The sequence below is a fragment of the Dipodomys ordii genome, unplaced genomic scaffold, assembly GCF_000151885.1.
Source record: "Dipodomys ordii isolate 6190 unplaced genomic scaffold, Dord_2.0 Scaffold161, whole genome shotgun sequence".
Classification (NCBI taxonomy): Eukaryota; Metazoa; Chordata; class Mammalia; order Rodentia; family Heteromyidae; genus Dipodomys; species Dipodomys ordii.
In genome coordinates, this window is record NW_012267377.1 from 1,206,633 (window position 1) to 1,228,639 (window position 22,007).

Below are 22,007 nucleotides of genomic sequence, written 5' to 3' on the forward strand. Positions count from 1 at the left end.
CAAGAATTTTTTTAAGACTTAAATTTTTTGCTGTTTACTTTATTACTGCAAGTTAATAATGGTCAATTTTTTTTTAGGTTTAGTATATTTTCTGTTCGAAACTGTACATCCTGAGAGTGTCTGATGTTTATGTGGGTACAGATATTATTGTTCATGTGTTGACTGTGAATTTCTGTGTTTCTGAAATGAGATAGTTTCCTCAGAGATGGTTATTGTCTCATGGTAAGATGTTTCTCTTTCACTTGTTGTAAACAGCATTGCTTACTTGCTTTGTTTTGATTACAGGAGTTTTGAAGTGTAGAAACAGTAAATATGTAGGTCTGATTGCTACTGTTATTTGTCAGTTGTATTTCCATATTGGATTTTTTTTCTGAGCTGATCAAAGGCCTTGTCAATGATTTTCCTCCCAGTTTTTTTTTTAATATTTATTCTTACTGAAGCATATTTTCATTTAGCCCTGTCTTTGAGTGTTGGTTGGCCAGAGAAACAATAGTGGCAAAAACAAGTTCAATAGAGAGGAAAAAAGAGTACACTATTAAGGAAAATGGTGCACGCTACATGGCTTAAGAGATAGCCAGTCTATATATATATATATATTTGGATCCCGTCGTGGGGCCTGAACTCTGGGCCTGGGCGCTGTCCCTCAGCTCTTCAGCTCAAGGCTAGTGCTCTACCACTTGAGCCACAGCGCCACTTCCGGCTTTTTTTTCTTTTTGCTTATGTGGTGCTGAGGAATAGAACCCAGGGCCTCTAGCATGCAATGCATGTGCTCTACCACTGAGCCACCTTCCCAGCCCCTTATGTTATGATTTTGAAATTAGATAAATTTCTATTTCAGAGACTCAAGTTGGTATTTTTTTGTAAATTTCAGTCTGAACTTTTCTGATGACTAAACCTTAATTATTTTTTTACCAGACGGTCGGCCAAATCCCGAAGCAGAAGCCCATATTCATCTAGGCATTCAAGATCTCGTAGCAGGCACAGATTATCTAGATCCAGAAGTCGTCATTCTAGCATTTCTCCCAGTACATTGACTCTGAAGAGTAGCCTGGCAGCAGAATTGAACAAGAATAAAAAAGCAAGAGCTGCAGAGGCAGCAAGAGCTGCAGAGGCAGCAAAAGCTGCAGAAGCAGCGAAGGCTGCCGAGGCAGCTGCCAAGGCTGCCAAAGCCTCCAACGCTTCTACACCTACCAAGGGGAACGCAGAAACTGGTGCCAGCACATCACAAACCAACCATGTGAAGGATGTGAAGAAAGTTAAAGTTGAGCATGCACCTTCTCCCTCAAGTGGTGGAACTTTAAAAAATGACAAGGCAAAAACAAAACCACCTCTTCAGGTAACAAAGGTAGATAATAATTTGATTGTAGATAAAGCTACCAAGAAAACAGTTGTAGTTGGGAAGGAGAGTAAATCTGCTGCTACAAAGGAGGAACCAGTATCTCTTAAAGAGAAAACCAAACCACTTACACCAAGCATAGGAGCCAAGGAGAAGGAGCAACACGTGGCTTTAGTGACTTCTACATTACCACCATTACCTTTGCCTCCTATGCTGCCTGAAGATAAAGAAGCTGATAGGTAAGTGAAGACAAAATTGTCTCATTAACTACTTGAAGGGAAAATACCTGTTTGAAGTAAGAAATGATTTGATTTTTCCCTGCTTTGTTTTCCAAAAATTAGTAAAAAAATACTATAATTGAATGAATTTTCTTTGTTATACATATCTTATACTGAAGTACATTGTTTCTAACTGAGAAAATTACAGTTTATGCTGAGAAATGTAAGAAAAATTTACTATCATTGCCTTTGGATATGTATCTCATGATGAGTTGGTTGTAGAAATGCCAATATTCTTTTGCCATAGGTTTCCTTGGTGATACTTCAGCCAGGACATTTTATGAGAGTTTGCCCTAAGTGATATAATTATTGCAAGCATATATTTATTTATGAGTTTTTTATATAATTTTATTGCTTTTAGTGGTTTTATTACCTAGTTACTTTTAGTCTTAACTCTTAAATTATTTTAGCTTATAACTAGGGAATACTTACATTATACAAGCCAATAAAAAGTATTTTTTTGATATGTTTAAATTTTTCTATTATGAATACTGGGGATGTGACTTTATTTTTTTTTTTAATTTTATTTTATGGTTAAGATGTTGTATGGAGGGGTTACAGTTACATGAGTAAGGCAATGAGTACATTACTTGTCAATCATTGTTACCCCTTCCCTTCCTTGTTATTGTCCCACTATCCCTTCCTCCCTCAGCTCCCACACTCCTATCCTTCCTTACCCCCCTTGCTGCCCGAAGTTCGTTTCCAATATACTGTCTAGTAGGTATCTTAGTTGCAATTGGTCATCCTGTGTCTTTGTTTCAGCATTTTGTTATTTCTCTTTATTTTGAAACATTTTCTTTTCTTTTTTTTGTCGGTCATGGGGCCTGAACTCTGGGCCTGAGCACTGTCCCTCGCTCTTCAGTTCAAGCCATAGTGCCACTTCTGGCTTTTTCTGCTTATATGGTGCTGAGGAATTGAACCCAGGGCCTCATGCATGCAAGGCAAGAGCTCTACCACTGAGCCACCTTCCCAGCCTGAAACATTTTCTTCTTAAAGGGACAAAGGTTATACTGTAAATTTACTGTAAAATATATGCACCTAAGTATTGACATGAACATAGGATTGACTATGGTATTGTATTATACCATTTAACCATTTTTATGAAAAAATTGGAGCTTTTTTCCTCCCTGTTGTGGGCAGTTTTCTAGGTTTTTTTTTTTGGGGGGGGGTCTTTGCCAGTCTTGGGGGCTTGAACTCCTCAGAGCCCAGGAGCTCTTTCTGAGCTTTTTTGTTCAAGGTTTGCTCTACCACTTGAGTCACACCTCCACTTCTGGCTTTTTGGTGGCTGTTTGGAGGTTAGAGTCTAATGGATTTTCCTGACCAGGCTGGCTTATAACCATGATCCTCAGATTTCAGCCTCCTGAGTAGCTAGTAGGTATATTTAAAACATATATATGCTTAATTGACTTGTTTCATATCCACTGAGGTATTTTCTACAGTCAAAATGTTGGAAGAGTCTGTCTAAAGTGATTGGGTGTTCCTAATTGAAATACTCCGTGATATTATCAGGTTAAACTGTTCTCTAGGAGCATGAAGGTTCATAACAAAGTGAGTTGTAATTTTTGAGTAGTTCAGGAATAGGTTTTTAGCAAGTAGAGGGCTTGCACTTAGTGAGCAGTAACGAGTTACTGGAAATCCAGATTCTGTGAGACAGGTGGTGGTTCTGAACTTTATTCTTTATATGTCCTTTAGGAATATGTTTTTCCTAGGAATGTTTTGGAGAATTAAGTGCATATCTTTGTGAATGCCTAAGGAGGGCATTCTTTTTATATCTGTCATTGTGTGTGTGTGCTGATTCTGGGGCTTGGACTGAGGGCCTTGCACTCTTGCTTGGCTTTTTTTCTGCTCAAAGCTGGTGCTCTACCACTTGAGCCCATACCTCTACTTCTTGCTTCTGTCTTTATTTTTGTTTTAGGTGGTCTTGGGGCTTGAACCCAGAGCCTAGGGAGTGTTGCTGAGTGTTTTTTACTCAAGGCTAGCACTGTACCACCACGGCTCCAGTTCTGGCCTTTTGGTGGTTAATTGGATTAGTCTCATGGACTTTTCCTACCATCTGGCTTCCAACTGCTACCCTTAGATCTCAGCTTCCTGAATAGTTAGTATTACAGGTGTGAGCTATTGGCACCTAGTTAATTGTCACTTATCCAAATGGGTAAAAGATGGTGTGTTTTGTGTGACTTCTTGATTTTTGCAAATCTGTACTTCACTAGTTATTACTTGTTTATTTTATGACGTTAACCCCTTCTTTGATATATTTGTAAATGTTCAGTCATTTAGAAGAGTGGAAAGAATAAGAAAATCAATTCTGAACTCCATCTAGATTCAGCCAGTGTTTCTTTGTGTGAAAGTGTTTGTGTACACTTGTGCTGAATACCATTTAGCCCTTGCAACACTAATTTTTTTTTTCTTGCAGTTGTGGGGCTTGAACTCAGAGTCTAGGAGCTGTCTCTGAGGTCTTGTGCCCAATGCAGTACACTTTATTCCACAGTGCCACTGTGGTTTTTAAATGTTTACTTGGAAATAATAGTCTCATGAAGACTTTTCTGCCCAGGCTGGCTTCGAACCACTATCTTCAGATCTCAGGGGCTGGGAAGGTGGCTCAGTGGTAAAGTGTTTGCCTTGCATTCATGAGGCCCTGGGTTTGATTCCTCAGCACCAAATAAGCAAAAAGAAAAAAGCCGGAAGTGGCGCTATGGCTCAAGTGGTAGAGTGCTAGCCTTGAGCTGAAGAGCTGAGGGACAGCGCCCAGGCACAGAGTTCAGGCCCCAAGACCGGACCAAAAAAAATTTTTAAAAAAAAAAATTGCAAAGCTTCAGATCTCAGCCTCCTGAGTACCTAGGACTACAAGGCTTGTGTCACCAGTGCCCAGAGACCCTTAACTTTTTTTTTTTTGTCAGTTGTGGGACTTGAACTCTGGGCCTGGGCTCTGTCCCTCAGCTCTTCAGCTCAAGGCTAGTGGTCTTATCACTAGAATCACAGTGCCACTTTCAGTTTTCCGATGGTTTATTGGAGATAAGAGTCTCATGGACTTTACTGCCTGGGTTATCTTTGAACTACGATCTTCAGATATCAGCCTCTTGAGTAGCTAAGATTATAGGCGGGAGCCACCGGCACCCACTGACTCTTAATTTTGAAATACTTAAATCATGTCAAAATAATAAGGCTAATTTTCCTTTTAATCCCAGTACTGTTAATGTATCTTAAGAAAATTAAGAAGAATTGACTAATCTTTCTATTTGCAATTTTGTCCAGTCATCCCATGACTTTTTGAAGAATCCAGGTAAGTAGTCTTAGAGAATGCCTCACCTCTGAATTTGTCTGATTGTTTCTTCTTGGCGTTATTTAACTTGTTCTTTCTGACTTTTCCATTTTTCTCTGCAGTCTTAATCTATGGGGCCTTGGGTGGATTTAGAATTAAGTTGTTTTTTTTTTTTTTTTTTGGTTGGTCGTGGGGCTTGAACTCTGGGCCTGAGTGCTGTCCCTCAGCTCTTCAGCTCAAGGCTAGCACTCTACCACTTGAGCTACAGCGCCACTTTTGGTTTTCTGGTGGTTTATTGGAGATGAGAGTCTCAAGGACATTCCTGCACGAGCTGGCTTTGAACAGTGATCCTCAGATCTCTGCCCTCTGAGTAGCTAGGATTATAGGCGTGGGCCACTGGTGCCCGGCTGGTTTTTGATAATATTTAGGAGTGATTTTTATTTGCCTTACACTGTCAGTGCAAGAGGAAAAATAATGCCAGATCTATTAGTAGTTATGAAGTCATACCAGCCTTAAGATCTTTCCATATATAAAAGGTACTTTCTCATCAGGTTTTGGTTGCTCATGCCTATAATCTTAGCTACTGTGGGGCTTGAGATCTGAGGATCATGGTTTGAAGCCAGTCTAGCAGGGGAAATTCATGAGATGCTTATCTCCAGTTAACCACCAAAAGGCCGGAGTTGGCTTAGGGGTTTTTTTTTTTTTTTTTTTTTTTTGGGTCCGGTCGTGGGGCCTGAACTCTGGGTCTGGGCACAGTCCCTCAGCTCTTCAGTTCAAGGCTAGCACTCTACCACTTGAGCCACAGCGCTACTTCCGGCTTTTTTCTTTTTGCTTATGTGGTGCTGAGGAATCAAACCCAGGGCCTCAGGCATGCAAGGCAAGCACTCTACCACTGAGCCACCTTCCCAGCCCCTAAGGGCTATTCTTGAAAAAAAAAAAACAACAACAAGAAAAAACAAAACTCTGTGACTGTGCCCAGGCTCTAAGACTGGCACCAAAAAATAAAAATAAAAAAGGATACATTTTCTCCTTTGCAAGTAGAATAAGATGTGAGATAGTGTAGATTTGGAAGCTTTGAATTTTACCCCCAATAACATATCATCTAATGGTTTAGTACCCCTTAATGAGGCTTGTTTTAAGTTGGGGCAGCAAATGATGATTTTCTAAATTTGTGATTTTTCCAAACATTGGTAGTTAATAAAAGTAATGTAAATAAGATGCTTTTCCCTGTTTAGTCATTCTAGTCTTTTGGATTTGTTTTTCTTTGTTACTATCAAATTATCAGAAATATTCAGTGAAGCTGATTAATTTGTCCTTTTCAGATGACCTCATTTGATTGTTAATGTTTCTTTGCTTCTCAACCAAATACCATATCTTAGGCTCACTTTGATTTCTCAGTTTATTTCTCCCCAAATTGTAATATATACTACTATCACACGATATATTGTCTTGGGGTCCTAATTGCATGCATAATGTTCCTTAACTTTTTTTTTCAATTAGTATATTGTGGATCTTTATATCATGCTATTGACAGGCTCAAAATTCTTATCTATAGAAATGGATACATCATCCTTTCTACTATTAATAAATCCACAAGTTTATAATTGTTTGTTGTAAACTATATTTTTTGTAGATGTAACTTTGAAGATAGAGTACCTATAAAAGTGGGTGCATGTAAAATTTGATAGAAAGTGCCAAATTGTATTGTAAGGCTATATTTAAGTTTATGTGTATGAAATTATTTTTAATGGTCCTGGATTTTATTAATTTTGAGTTTTTGGCAACCTCTAAAATATATAATTGTTGAATTTGTATTTTTCTGATCATGCAGTACATTTGCTGATTGCTTTTTTCCAGTGATTTGCTTGTTAATTTTCTTGGTTGTTTTTTTTTTTTTTCTTGAGGTTGCTTCTCTTTATATTAATGTTTAATTACTGTTATGTTAGAGACCTTAAGTTTTGTGTCTTAGAGTCCATTGCTTTCTTCAACATTGCTTTATTTTTGCTGTATGCTTGGTTTCTTTTCTTTATATCTTTTTGGTTCTGGTACCAGGGCTTGAATTTAGGGCCCTGGTGACGTCTCTTAATTTTTTTGCTCAAGCCTGGTGCTATACCACTTGAACTACAACTCCACTTACACCTTTTTGCTGATTATGGACTTTACTTCCTGACCTGGCTTTGAATCTTGATCCTTAGATCTCACCTTCATAAGTAGCTAGCATTTACAGGTATGAGTCACCAGAGCCCAGCCAGGATTTGTTTTTTTTCTTGTGTAGTCAAACCTATCATTCTTTTTCCTATAAAATCTCTAGGTTTATTTTATTTTTTTGTCAGTCATGTGGCTTGAACTCTGGGCATGGGCACTGTCCCTCAGCATTTCAGCTCAAGGTTAGTGCTCTACCACTTTGAGCCACAACACCACCTCTGGTTTTCTGGTGGCTAATTGAAGATAAAAGTCTCGTGCACTTTCAAAAGTCTCATGCACTTTCCTATTTGGGCTGGCTTTGAAGTGGGATCCTCAGATCTCAGCCTTTTAAACGGCTAGGATTACAGGCATGAGCCACTGGTGCCTGGCTGTCTAGGTTTTTAGAGCCTAAACACTTAAGATTTTTTTTTCACAATTGTTTTTGCTTATATGATACAAAGAGGAAGAGTGGTCTACGTGATCCCTTTCATACATTACTACTGTTTATTGAATTTCATTAATTTGAAATGCTATGTACATATGTGTAAATTCTCATATATACATCTGTGTGTCTGTATTTTCTCCTATAATGACATATTTTATTTCTTTACCAGTACTTTACGGTTTCAGTGCTGTTTTTTTTTTTTTTTTGGTCAGTTGTGGGTATTGAACTCAGTGCCTGGGCACTGTCCCTGAGTTTTTTTTGCTCAAGGCTAGTGTACTACCACTTTGAGCCATAGCTCTACTCCTGTGTTTTTGATGGTTCATTGGCGATAAGAGTCTCACAGACTTTGCTGCTGGGCTGGCTTTGAACCATGATCCTCAGATCTCCATGCCCAATGTTTTCTTAGGTGTATGATATATTGAGTTTTGAATTCAAGTTTTTAAGTAAAGGGGCAGGCAGATAATGTAGAAATGAAGAACTGGGAGTAAATTAATGATTGCTGGATAGCCCTGGTGTTGAGCTCAACTTTAATACTGCTATAGAAGAATTTAGAAGTAGTTTTGTGCAGCTTTTGCTCTTTTAAAAAAGAAGTCTTGGATTTGAATATTTATGCAAACATCTAATTTAAAAATAATGACAATTGGGGCTGGGAAGGTGGCTTAGTGGTAGAGCACTTGCCTTGCATGCATGAGGCCCTGGGTTGGATTCCTCAGTACCACATAAGCAAAAAGGAAAGAGCCGGAAGTGGTGCTGTGGCTCAAGCGCTAGCCTTGAGCTGAAGAGCTGAGGGACAGCACCCAGGCCCAGAGTTCAGGCCCCACAACCAGACCCCCCTCTCCCCCCAAAAAATGACAGTTGTAGTGTTGAGGTTAGGCTGTCATTGGGGCTTAAACTTGGCCTGTGTTTTCTAGGCAGATGATCTATCACCATGTATACAGGAGGCACACCTGCAGCAAAAATGTGTAGGTGTGTGTGTATGTGTATGTCTCCATGCCTCCATATCCTCTCCCTCCCTCTCCCCCTCCCCTTTCTCCCTTTCTCCCTTTCTCTCTTTCTCTCTTTATCTCTTCCTCCCTCTCTCCCTTCCTCTCTTTCTCCCTTCCTCCTTTCCTTCTGTCTAGTCCTGGGGGTTTGAACTCAGTGTCTTGTATTTGGTAATCAGGAACTTTACCATTTGAATTACGTTCCTAGCCCTTCTTGGTAACTCTTTGCCATTATTTGTAGACAGATTTTATAATCAATCAGCTTTATCTATATTAAAAGAAATTTGAGTAGGTTTTGTTTGAGACTATTTTAAATGTAATAGAGTGGTTTAGAAACTATTTTCAGTATTACAGTTTATCTCACAAAATGATGGTATTTTCCATTTGTTCAGATCTCAGTTGATGATTGTCAAATGTATTTGTTTTGTTGAGGCATTTTGTTATTTCTATAATGTATGGATACATTGAAGAACAGTGTTTTCTATTTGGTTATTGCAGGTATTCAGTAAAAATGTAAATGTTTTTAGTTACATAATATTCTTGAAAAGTAATAGCTACAAATTCAAATGATACAGTTGAATAGAAGTAACCTTTTAAATTTCTACTCAGGAAGGCTAGTCTAAGGCAAAAAGTATCAAGATCCTGTCTCAAGCAAAATAGAAAACAACAGAGGGTGGGAGTAGAGTGTAACACACACACACACACACACACACACACACACACACACACACACACACGACTTTAAAACCAACAACCTCTTTCCAGAGGGTGGGAGTAGAGTGTAACACACACAACTTTAAAACCAACAACCTCTTTCCTATTTAGTGCCAGACACACACACACACACACACACACAACACACACAACTTTAAAACCAACAACCTCTTTCCTATTTAGTGCCATGGGAGTAGAGTGTAACACACACAACTTTAAAACCAACAACCTCTTTCCTATTTAGTGCCACACACACACACACACACACACACACACACACACACACCCTTTAAAACCAACAACCTCTTTCCTATTTAGTGCCAGTACTGGGGCTTGACCTCAGCGCCTCCTCATACTCATGTTTGGTGTTTTGCTCAATCAAGGCTGGCATGTTCTTGACCTGCCCTCCTTTTCCGATTTAGATTGAATCTTCAGACAAGACATTCGCACTAAAAACTTTTTTTTGTCAGTTGTGGGGCTTGAACTCTGGGCTTGGGTGCTGTCCCTGCACTCTTCAGCTCAAGGCGAGCGCTCTACTGCTTGAGCCACAGCGCCACTTCTGGTTTTCCAGTGGTTTATTGGTTTAGAGTCTCATGAACTTTTCTGCCCGGGCTGGCTTTGAACCGAGATCCTCAGATCTCAGCCTTCTGAGTAGCTAGGATTACAGGCGTAAGCCACCAGCGGCAGTACTAAGAACTTTACACAAACTAGATACTACAAATTTCTCAGTAAGTTATTTAAACAGACACGTTTCTAAACAGTGTTCAAGTGGTAACAGTTCTAAAAACAAGGTTTTTATCCTTTTTCAAAGATAATAAAGCTAACTTTTATCTATCATGTTACTCTAAGAATCCATTTATATACTACTTTACCCTAATGCTTCTCTTAACTGACTTTGAAAACTGTAAACTACTCTCTGAAAGGAGCTGTAGTATGTTTGTTGTTGTTAAATCTCTAGTATTTTATACAGTATCTAGCAAATAGAAGATCACAATATTCATTGAATAGGATAGTAAAACAGAAGTTTGATGCACTACCTTAAAATTACAAGCCAGGCACTGGTGGCTCACGCCTGTAATCCCAGTTACTCAGGAGGCTGAGATCTGAGGATCTCAGTTCAAAGCCAGCCTGGGCAAGAAAGTCCTTGAGACTCTTATCTCCAATTAATACCAGAAGTAGTGCTGTGGCTCAGCGGTAGAGTGCTCACTTTGAGCTGAAGAGCTAAGGGACAGCACCCAGGTCCAGAGTTCAAGTCCCATGACCAGCAAAAAACAAAAATAAAAACAAAAAAAAAAAACAGCCCAACAACAGGGCTGGGAATGTGGCTTACTGCTGTAGGTTGCTTGCTTAGCATGTAAGAAACCCTGGGTTCAATTTCTCAGTATCACATAAACAGAAAAAGCTGGAAACGGTGCTGAGGCTCAAGTGGTAGAGTGCTAGCCTTGAGTCCAGTGCCCAGGCCCTGAGTTCATGCCCCAGGACTGGCAAACAAACAAACAACCCCCCCTTCTGGTCCCCTCCCCCCCACAAAATTACACAGCTGGGTATCAGCTGCTTATGTCTGTAATCATAGCTACTCAGGAGCCTGAGAACTGAGGATCATGTTTCGAAGCCAGCAGGGAAGTAAGAGAGACTTACCTTTATTTAACCACTCAAAAACCAGAACTGGAGTTGTGGCTCAAGTTGTAGGGCCCTAGCCTTGAGCAAAAGAGCTCAGGGACAGCACCCTATGCCCCACAAAAAGAAAAAAGAAAAGATTACAGTGCTTGGCATGATGGTTAATCCTGTAATCCTAGCTACTTGGAGGCAGAAATCAGTAGGTCGGAGGTTTGACACCAGTCTGGACACAAAGTTAGCAAGACCACATCTTGCCAAATAAGCCAATGTGGTAGAGCACACCTGTAATCCTAATTACTCTGGTCACATAGGTAGGAGGATTATATTCCCAGGCTGGCTAGGGCATAAAAGCATGATACCATATTTGAAAAATACTGAAAGTACAAAATGCTAGGGCCATGAATCAAGTAGTAGTATTCCTTCCTAGAAAGTATATGGTGCTAAGTTCAAACACCAGTACTGTAAAACACCCAGAACCAAAATAAAAACAACAGCAATAATAATACATTGAGAATTACAAATTAATTTTTCAAGCATGTTTTCCCTTTAACACACCTTCTAGTGAGTAACAAGTGTTATGAAGGAAATGCAGTTTTACTTTGCCTGTTGGTAAGCAGTTTTTAATCATGTCATGGTATTACTAAAGGATCACTGTTTTACAGAATCATTCAGCAGGAACAGAGAAGTGGCAACTAAAATTTAATTGTTCATGTTGATAAATGCTTATTAATTATGTACCACAGTAGTGCATCTCTGTAAAATATCCATTATCAGACTTAGAACTACTGCAGATGGCTCAAAAGTCCACCTATGCTAAAAACTCAGTAGATTTTATAGTACTGAGAAATTTTAAATAATCAATTATTAGTTAAAATATAAGTTAAAAGTCAGTGATTTAGCTCAGTGGAAGAGTGTTTGCCTAGCAATTGCAAGACCCTGAGTTCAGTCTTTAGCAACACACACCCACACCCACACACCCACACACACACCCACACCCACCCACCCACCCACCCACACACACCCACACCCACACACCCACACACCCACCCCCCCCACACACACACCCAAACACACGCACACTAGCAATTGCAAGACCCTGAGTTCAATCTTTAGCAACACACACACACACGTACGTTAAACACCACATTTTTTTTTTCTTGTTGGTTGTGGGCTTGAACTCAGGCCCTGGGCAGCTGTCCCTGAGCTTTATCCCTCAAGACTAGCACTCTGCCACTTTTTTTTTCTTTTTTTTTGGTTGGTTGTGGGGCCTGAACTCTGGGCCTGGGCGCTGTCCCTCAGCAATTCAGCTCAAGGCTAACGCTCTACCACTTGAGCCTCAGTGCCACTTCCGGCTTTTTCAGCTTATGTGGTACTGAGGAATTGAACCCAGGACCTCATGAATGCAAGGCAAACACTTTACCACTGAGCCATTTTCCTAGCCCTCTAATTTTTTTTTAACATTCCAGCTGCTAGAATTACAGGTGAAGGTTTAGTTTGGTTAATTCCTTATTTTTCTGCATGTATAAAAAGATCAGAGAGAAAAACTGGGAGAGAGCGACGGAGGGAGGTAATACTACCCAAAACAGTGTACTCTTTACTGACTTATATAAAACCTCTGTAGATCCCCTTTATAATCACAATTTTTAAGAAATTTAAAAATTAAAAATCCCACCAGAACATGACTGACCAAAAAGAACAATATAAGAAAAAAAAATCAGCAAGGCACTGGTGGCTCCTATCTATAATCCTAGCTACTGGAGATTTGAAACCAGCCTGAGCAGGAACATCCCTGAGACTCATTTCCAATTAACCACTAAAAAACTTGAAATGGAGCTGTGGCTTAAGTGGTAGAGGGCTAGCCTTCAGTGAAAAAGCTAAAGGAGAGTGCCCTGGCCAAAAGTTTAAATCCCAGGATTAGTATAAAAAAGAATCACTGAATAATTTAGAAAAATTAAACCTGAAAAGAAGTTTGATGTTGAATTGTTTGATTATTTAAATGGGAAAGGTAAATAATATTTATAGCTCTGACTTTATTTTTACAGGAAAACATCTTTGGTCTCTCCACTAGAATCAGCATTAATGATATGAAATTAATGAGTTTCCCTGCAAAGCATAGTTAGTTTTCAGTTTTAAAAGTTTTGAAGTTAAGGCTATTTATATATAATTTAAGCTAAACTAATTTTTAGATTTTCAGGAAGGTTACAAAGATACTGTTGAGTGATTTACATTGTACCCACTTTCCTCATTATTGGTGTCTTTAGTATGTTACCTTTGTCAAAATTAACGAATCAATATTAGTATATTATTATTGATTAAACCTCATACTTTGCACAGATTTCCTTTATTTTTACCTAACTTGGTGTCATTTTCACCCTAAGCTTTGTATTTTGCAGTTGAATATTGTGTTTTAGCAAAAATGTAAACTCAGATGTTTTGCAGTGTGAAATTCATGGCTGTTATCTGCCACCCGATGTATACATGGCCACATTTTAATTTTTTTCCTAAATTTTACTGTAAAGGTGCTGTACAGAGGGGTTACAGTTATATGAGTCAGGTAATGAGTACATTTCCTTTTGAACAGGGTTACTCTCTCCCTCGTTCTCTCCCAGTTTTTCCCCTCCCAACTTTCCTCCCCCCAAAGTTGTAGAGTTCTTTTCCAAATAGTGTCTAGTGGGTTTCACTGCTCACATTTTTATTTCTTAACCAAATTTTTGTGTTTTATTTGTGTGACTTTTTGTTTTGTTTTCTTACTTAGCTTAAGAGGAAATATTTCAGTTAAAGCTGTTAAAAAAGAGGTAGAGAAGAAACTTCGATGTCTGCTTGCTGACTTACCACTGCCCCCTGAGCTACCAGGAGGAGATGATCTTTCCAAGAGTCCAGAGGAAAAGAAAACAGCAGCACAGTTGCACAGTAAAAGGAGGCCAAAGTATGTGCTTGCTTTCTACCTGCTCTTAAATTGGCCAGAAATGATTCCAGTTCATTTAAATTTATAAAATAAGACAATTAAGATGAAAAGTATTTCATATTTATCAATAAATTTATAGAGTTTTGAAAAAAATCTTCATAATTGTGTACTTACAATATCTAAGAAAACCAGATTAAATTTTTTTTCAAGATTTGCAATTATTAATTTCATGGGTACTTATATGTTAAACATAATTTCTTTGAGATAGCTAACACAGAAACACTGAAATTGAACAAGGTGGGAGGTCAGAATTAGTGAGTGTGAATAAACTCAAAAATGGGCAAACTGCTTTGTCTTCCTTTACTTGTAGCTCCATTTTCCTCCTTAAGTTCATTCCCATTTTCCCACAGTCAGAATGGAGCAAGACTTGAAACCTGTAACCTAAATTAGTTTCAGATTAAGTGTCTAGAGAGAACTCTTTCCCTCAAACCTGTTCATTAGTTAAGGCAGTAAATTACTGATTCCCCCATCCTTGGTTTTGATGTTAGTACTAGGGCTCCAACTCAAGGATTTGTGCTTTTGCTTGGCTTTTTTGTTTTCTTTTTTTTTTTTTTGGGGTCCGGTCGTGGGGCCTGAACTCAGGGCCTGGGCGCTGTCCCTCAGCTCTTCAGCTCAAGGCTAGCGCTCTACCACTTGAGCCACAGCGCCACTTTTTTCTTTTTTCTTATGTGGTGCTGAGGAATTGAACCCAGGGCCTCATGCATGCAAGGCAAGCGCTCTACCACTGAGCCACCTTCCCAGCCCTTGCTTGGCTTTTTCTACCACTTGAGGCACAACTCCACTTCTGGCTCTTTCCTGGTTAATTGGAGGTAAGAGTCTCACAGATTTGTCTGCTCAGACTGGCTTTGAACTGTGATCCTCAGATCTTAGCCTCCTTAGTAGCCAGGATCACAGCTGTGAGCCACTAGCATCTGGCTGTATTTTATTTCTAAAATCCCTTCATAGAAGTCTTCCTGCTTCTCTCTGTTGATTCAATTTCTAGTTCACAGAAGAGTCAATATGTAGAAACTATAATTTGTTTTTCATGGTATCTTGTAGTATCAAGTTGCAGTGTAATTTGTCTTAGATCACAAATATGCAGGGTAAGTGAAATATAGAATAAAAATTGGGCAGAGGGTGGATATTGATTTTTAAACAGGTTGTACAACTTTCTTGATTGTATATAAGAACTTCAGAACTATATTTAATAGAATATGTGGGCCTCGCTATGGTGAAATCAAAGAAAAAGATATTGACTGGGGAAAACGCTGCGTGGATAAATTTGATATCATTGGAATTATTGGAGAAGGTACTTATGGACAAGTTTACAAGGCCAGGGATAAAGACACTGGTAAGTACTCCAAGTTTGAGGAATATTTGGGCTATGGAATGAACTTTATTTCTGTTTTTTTATCTAATGTATGACTGTGGGAATTTCCAAAGAAGTAAAATTCAGTTTTGTTATGTTTTTTAAATCTTGTCTTAATCTTATTATGTGTATATATTTATGTAAATATGAATCCCGTAGGTTAGTTATATATGCAAATACTATTTTAAATGTTTGGCATTTGTGATGTACAGTGTGTTAGGACTTGGGAATTTTTCCCCCTATTTTATGGTAATTGTTCAACTATTAGTAATGAAGGAGAAAATGACTTGAATTTGTCCTAAGTTGTAAAGTATTTTTGTTTGTTTGCCAGTCCTGGGTTTGAACTCAGTGCCTGGCACTGTCCCTGAGCTTCTTTTGCTCAAGGATAGTTCTCTACCACTTGAGCCACAGTACCACTTCCGGCCTTTTCTGCTTATGTGGTACTGAGGAATGGAACCCAGGGCTTCGTGCGTGCTAGGCAAGCACTCTACTACTTAGCCACCTTCCCAGCCCATGTAAACATTTTTTTTTTCCTGAAACTATACACTTCTGGACAATTCTTTTTCTCTTCATGGAAATTTATGAGACTAGAGTTAGCAGCATAATTTTTGGAACATAGCTTGGGTAAAGTTTTGAAAATTTAGGAAGAAGTAGCTGTGTTACAGTCTGTGTACAGAAGCTGTGCATTTCCCTAAACAACACATAGAACTAGTATTTAATATTTAGTTATAATTCTTTTTTTCAATAACCAGTAGATTAAAATTACCAGGTATATTAGGTCATGCAATATAGTGGAAGAGACCTTATGATTAGAAAAGACTAAAGGCAGTATTAAAAAAAGAGATTAGCAGCTGGGTGCCGGTGGCTCATGCCTGTAATCCTAGCTACTCAGGAGGCTGAGATCTGAGGATCATGGTTCAAAGCCAGCCCAGGCAGGAAAGTCCATGAGACTCTTTATCTCTAGTAAACACCCAGAAAACTGGAAGTGGCACTGTTGTTCAAGTGGTAGAGCCTTGAGCTGAAGAGCTGAGAGACAGCACCCAGGCCCAGAGTTCAAGCCCCAAGACTGACACATCCCCCTCCCCCCCCACCAAAAAAAAGAGATGAGGTCATAATTACTAAAAACTGTTTAGTAAAGCATGGGAACATACTATATTATAGGGAGACTTCATAAAATGGAATAAGTTTTATAGGTTGAAAAGATAAATACCTTGAAAAGACAATTTGTCAACAATTTTTTCTCCACATTGAAAGTGGAATCAGCATACCTTATTGTAGTGAATTTTTTCTTACACTAATTTGATGCTCAGCCCTCTAATCTAGAAACATCCAAAATTTGAAACATGTTCTCATCCAAAGCATTTTAGATAGGTACACTCAACGTGTAATAAGCTATGTGTACATTTTGTGTATTACTTAGATCTTGTCTGATATACTCAGTCATATCTAATTTTGTGGCATTTTAATGTAGGCAGGAAAAGCACAATCTAGACTGTTGGATCAGTGGCTAGGATTGGAGACGTAATATGAGTATGTTTTCTCTGTTGAGAGAGATTTGTGCATTTGTGATTTTAATGACTCTTTACCCTTCCATCCTTCACTAAAAAAATTTCCTTCTAGCTATTATCAATGGAAAACATAAAACAATGCATACATAGTTGTCCTTTCTAGCCAGTTGTACAGTATTATTGGTGGTATAAGTATTTCATAATTTGGTTGGGAGACTTAATTTCCTTTTTAGTTTTGGCAGTAGTGGAGTTTATTTCAGGGCCTCGTGCTTACAGGCACGCTACTTTTACATAGGATTGTGGGATTTTTAAAAAATTTTTTTGTTTTTTTGCTAAGGGGCAGGCAGCCTTAGTCCACAATCCTACCTAAGCCTCTTGCACAGCTGGGATTTCAGGTGGGTCTCACCATACCCAGCTTATTGAACTTGTTGGTTGAGATGGAATCTTGCCAACTTTTCCCCTGGGGTTGGTCTTTAACCTCATTCTTCCTAATCTCTACTTCCATGGTAGCTGGGTTTACAGGCAAGCAACCAGGCCTGCCCCAAGAAGACATAGTTTCTTGAAATTCAAGTATTATTTGATATGTTGACATCTAAAGTATTTAATTTGTGGGTTGTAATTTCAGGAGGCAGAAACAGAAATTATGAATTAAACTAATCTTAAACTTAAGTGTTGTTTGCTTTTGTCAGCATGTAATCTTATTTTATTGATTTTCTAATAGGAGAAATGGTAGCTTTAAAAAAAGTACGTCTGGATAATGAAAAGGAAGGCTTTCCAATTACAGCAATTCGAGAAATTAAGATTCTCCGGCAGCTTACCCACCAGAGTATAATCAATATGAAGGAAATAGTGACTGATAAAGAAGATGCTTTGGATTTTAAGAAGGACAAAGGTATGCATGAAGATTTAAATAACCAATTACTTGTGTTCCTGATAGTTTAGATTTTGTCACTAATGCTGACTACATTACTTGGCTTTTAGTCAGTTAAGTAGGTCATATTTGCCAGTATGAACACTATGTGTTGTCATGTAGTCTTTATTTTTTAACGATTGAGAAAGCTATTTATAGTGGTGGTTGAGCATATTTATCCTATGTTTTTACATTAGGAAGTCCTTAACACTCAAGGAAACATTTTGTTAGACATATTTGTTATTAAAGTATGCAAGCAAAGGTCTTGAAATTGCATTTAATGAACTATGTTTGTTGAAGCTGTCATGGAGTTAGCCTGTTTATGAATGTAGTTACTTACCATAGGGTGTATTAACACTGAAAGAAATGGTCTATTTCCGGTCAGTTTATTTTAGAGTTTTAAAACAAGATATTGAAACCAAAATAGACTTAGGTCATAATTTATTTCAAATACCAATTGTCCTTTTTCCAAACTAATATAAAACAGATTTATGGATATGTTTAAGTTCATCATGGTCTGTTAACACACATAAAGTCTTAACTCTTCTAGAAAAGTTAGTTTAAAATGATATACATACTATATGGTAATTATTTTACATCATTTAATTTCTGTTTGTAAGTATTACACAATGTGGAGATTAGAATCATCTTAATTAATGTTTTATCTTTTTTTTTTGTCCTGAGAAAGCCCTTATTTTTTAGCTTGATATATAACCTGATTTGTCCTTTTAATCTTATTTTTCATTGCTTCTTACTGTTTGATAGAAAGTAATGTACTAGTGTGACTTTAGTTAAAAAGTCTGTGATTTAGTCAGGCTTTGGTGGCTCATGGCTATAATCCTAAATACTCAGGAGGCTGAGATCTGAGGATCCTGGTTCAAGGCCAGCCTGGGTGGGAACGTCTGTAACATTCTTATCTCCAATTAACTGCCAAAAAAAGCTCTTAAGTGGAGCTATGGTTCATGTGGTAGAACGCTAGGCTTGAACAAAAAAAGCTCAGGGACAGGGCTGGGAAGGTGGCTCATTGGTAGAGTGCTTGCCTTGCATGCATGAGGTCCTGGGTTCTATTCCTCAGCCCCACATAAACAGAAAAAGCTGGAAGTGAAACTATGGCTCAAGTGGTAGAGTGCTAGCCTTTAGCTGAAGAGCTGAGGGACAGCGCTCAGGCCCCATGACTGTCAAAAAACAAAACAAAACAAAAAAGCTTAGGGACAGTGGTTAGGCCCTGAATTCAAGACGCAGGACTGGCAAAATAAGAAGAAAAAAAGTATTTTTTCTCTTTTGAGCCTCCTATTCCTTCATTCATAAAAAGGAAACATTATTTCTCACAATCCAATGAAACTTAATTTAAAACACTAAACACATGAAGGTGGTGTACAAGTGTTTGTTCTGCATTAACCTCTTGCTAAATTTAGTATATTTTCTTTTTCTCCAATGTACACTGTACCTTCTACTTTGATCTATACAATCATCTTCCTATCTACTCTTTTTATTCCCAATTTGGCATGTTTATTTGCTCACTAAGCTTCATTCACATTAGTATTTAGGGTCCAGTAAATTTCTATGCTTAACGCTGTCTCATCTGAACATATATGCTATTGAAAAGCTGGTTTTTCAACCCTGAGGTCTGGGCATTACTTCACCAGTATTTTTACTTTGTACCATATGTAGACATACAGTTTAAAATAACTTTCCAAGGAGCTGGGAAGGTGGCTCAATGGTAGAGCATTTGCCTTGCATGCATGAGGCCCTGGGTTCGATTCCTCAGCACCACATAAGCAAAAAGGAAAAAAAGCCGGAAGTGGCGCTGTGGCTCAAGTGGTAGAGCGCTAGCCTTGAGCTGAAGAGCTGAGGGACAGCGCCCAGGCCCAGAGTTCAGGCCCCACGACCGGACCCCCCCCCCCAAAAAAAAAAAAACTTTCCAAGCTGAGCACTGGTGGCTCAAGTTTATAATCCTAGCTATTTAGGCTGAGATCTGAAGATTGTGGTTCAAAGCCAGCTGGGCAGGACAATTCATGAGACTTTTAAATCTCCTATAAACTACCCCTGAAAAAAGCTGGAAGTGGATCTCTGGTGCAAGTGGTAGAGTGCTAGGCTTGAGCTCAGGGACCAGACTTAGGCCCTGAGTTTAAGTCCAATGACTGGCATAAAGCAACATAAAATAAAACAAAAAATTAAAATAACTTTTCCAAGTTAGTGAGGATATTATGTTGATTTTACCTGTTGCTTTCCTTACTAAGATGGAAACCATACTTGTGCTGAGGGGGGAAAACAACACTAACTGATATAATTGCAGGAACATAAGGGATTTTTAGTGACTAACAAATAAAGTAAGCTGTACTTAAATGATCTGTCTAAACTGTAAAACTAGCCTACAGTAGTTTTACAGGGGAGTTTGTGACATTTTCACACGTGTATGTAATGTATCCCAAATAATCTCACTCCCTCAATCACTCTCTTATCCATCTCCCTACTTCTTAAAATAATTTCTGTAGGTTTCAGTATTCTGTTTTTTTTACCTAGTACTACACTGACACTTTTATTTACCCTCTTCATTAGTCCATCCTACTCTTATCAATGTGCCCTATTTCCCTTTTCCTCTTTGTCCTTTTTCTTTTCCTTTTCTTGTATGTATTATTTGCAATAAGGGGTTTTGTTATGGTATTCCTGACCTGTGTATAATGTTTTATTCAGAATAGCCCTCTTGCTTTATGTACTGTTTTTTGTGGTTTTTTTTGTGTGTTTTCTTTCTTTTTTTTTTTTCTTTTTTTGCTGGTCATGGGGCTTGAACTCTGGGCTTGGGTGCTGTCCCTTAGCTCTTCAGCTCAAGGTTAGCACTCTACCACTTGAGCCACAGCACCACTTCCGGCTTTTTTTCCTTTTTGCTTATGTGGTGCTGAGGAATCGAACCCAGGGCCTCATGCATACGAGACAAGCACTCTACCACCGAGCCACCTTTCCAGCCCCATGGTACTGTGTTTTAAAATTTTTCACTTTTTTTTTTTTTTTTGGTCATAGGGCTTGAACTCAAGACCTGGGCACTGTCCTTGACCTTTTTTTGCTTAAGGCTAGCGCTCTACCACTTTGAGCCACAGTACCACTTCTGGTTTTCTGGTGATTAATTGGAGAGAAGAGTCTCACAGACTTTAGCTTGGGCTGGCTTCAATCTGCTATCCTCAGATCTCAGCCTTCACTAAGTAGCTAGGATTATAGGCATGTGCCACCGGTGCCCAGACACCTTTCATATTTCTTTTCCCTTTCCCACATCCTCCTACATAGTCCCATAGTTAAAATCATGTTATCTGTGTGTATAAGTACATGTGCACATACCTACATACCTTCTTGAATATAGTTATCTTTTAGGGCTAACCTCTACATATAAATGAAAATGTTAGATATTTGGCCTTTTGAGCTTTAGCACATGATGTTCTCTAGTTCCACTTATTTTTCTGCAAATACATGATTTCATTTTACTTGAGAACTACATAAGATTTCATGGTATGTGTTTTTATATATAGAGAAATACATTTTCTTAGTACAATAATATTAAGCCAGATGCCAATGGCTCACTGTGATCCCAGATACTTAGGAGGCTGAGATCTGAGGATCATGGTACAAAGCCAGATTGCTCTGAAAAGTCCATGAGACTTACATCTCCACTTAGTGACTAAAAAGCCAGAAATGAGGTATGGCTTAACTGGTGGAACAATAGCCTTGAGCAAAAAACTGAGCGACAGTGTCCAGGCCCTGAATTTTATGCCAGGACTGGCATAAAAGTATTAAAATTTAGCATAATTTACAAATATCTAGATAAAAAGTCTTTATGCAGTATGAAATAAAAACATTACTTACTGATCTTTGGCTCAAGATAAGTATCTCACTATTCAGATTAAAAAAGCAAATTACCAAAACAATGATATCACTGCCACTAGATCCAAAAACCAATATTATAATTGTGCACACAATCATTTAGCTCTGATGCTTTCATCAGTATCAATGTGTGTATACCAAGGAAGCTTGTGTACTTTTTAATTTGGTATTTTCCTGAAAATAGAAACAGAAGTGTTCCATCCTAAATGCTGTGGCAATGTGTCACTATTTGGCCCATGGAATATGTCCTCATGTTATCTCCATTGTACTCTTTCATTCCTACATGGAGGTATTAGTGCTCCACAGTAATTGCTTCGCAGATTACATAGGATTCTGGGAGTGGGGATATAGCTTAGTGGTAGAGTGCTGCTTAGCATGCTCAAGGCCACAATTATAAATCTCTATCATGAAGCAAAACCTTCTAAAAACTTATTTGGTAATGGTATTTGCGCTTGCTCTCGATCTCTTCTCCCTCCCTCTTTCCCTCCCTCCTTTCCCTCCCTCATTTTTCCCCCTTCCCTTCCTTTCCCCTCCCCTTCCCTCCCCTCCCTTCCCTCCCCTCCCCTTCCCTTCCTTCCCCATCCCTTCCC

The 22,007-nt window shown here is 38.6% G+C and overlaps 1 protein-coding gene across 1 annotated transcript in view; it reads left to right on the plus strand.

Moving 5' to 3' along the window:
• Cdk13 (cyclin-dependent kinase 13) overlaps positions 1-22,007 on the plus strand; it is a 140,682-nt gene that overhangs the window by 51,883 nt on the left and 66,792 nt on the right. Inside the window, exons 7-10 of the mRNA XM_013033003.1 lie at positions 916-1,575; positions 13,572-13,742; positions 14,972-15,111; positions 17,359-17,529. Of these exons, the coding sequence (XP_012888457.1) occupies positions 916-1,575; positions 13,572-13,742; positions 14,972-15,111; positions 17,359-17,529 (1,142 nt within the window). The remainder of the gene's footprint in view (positions 1-915; positions 1,576-13,571; positions 13,743-14,971; positions 15,112-17,358; positions 17,530-22,007) is intronic.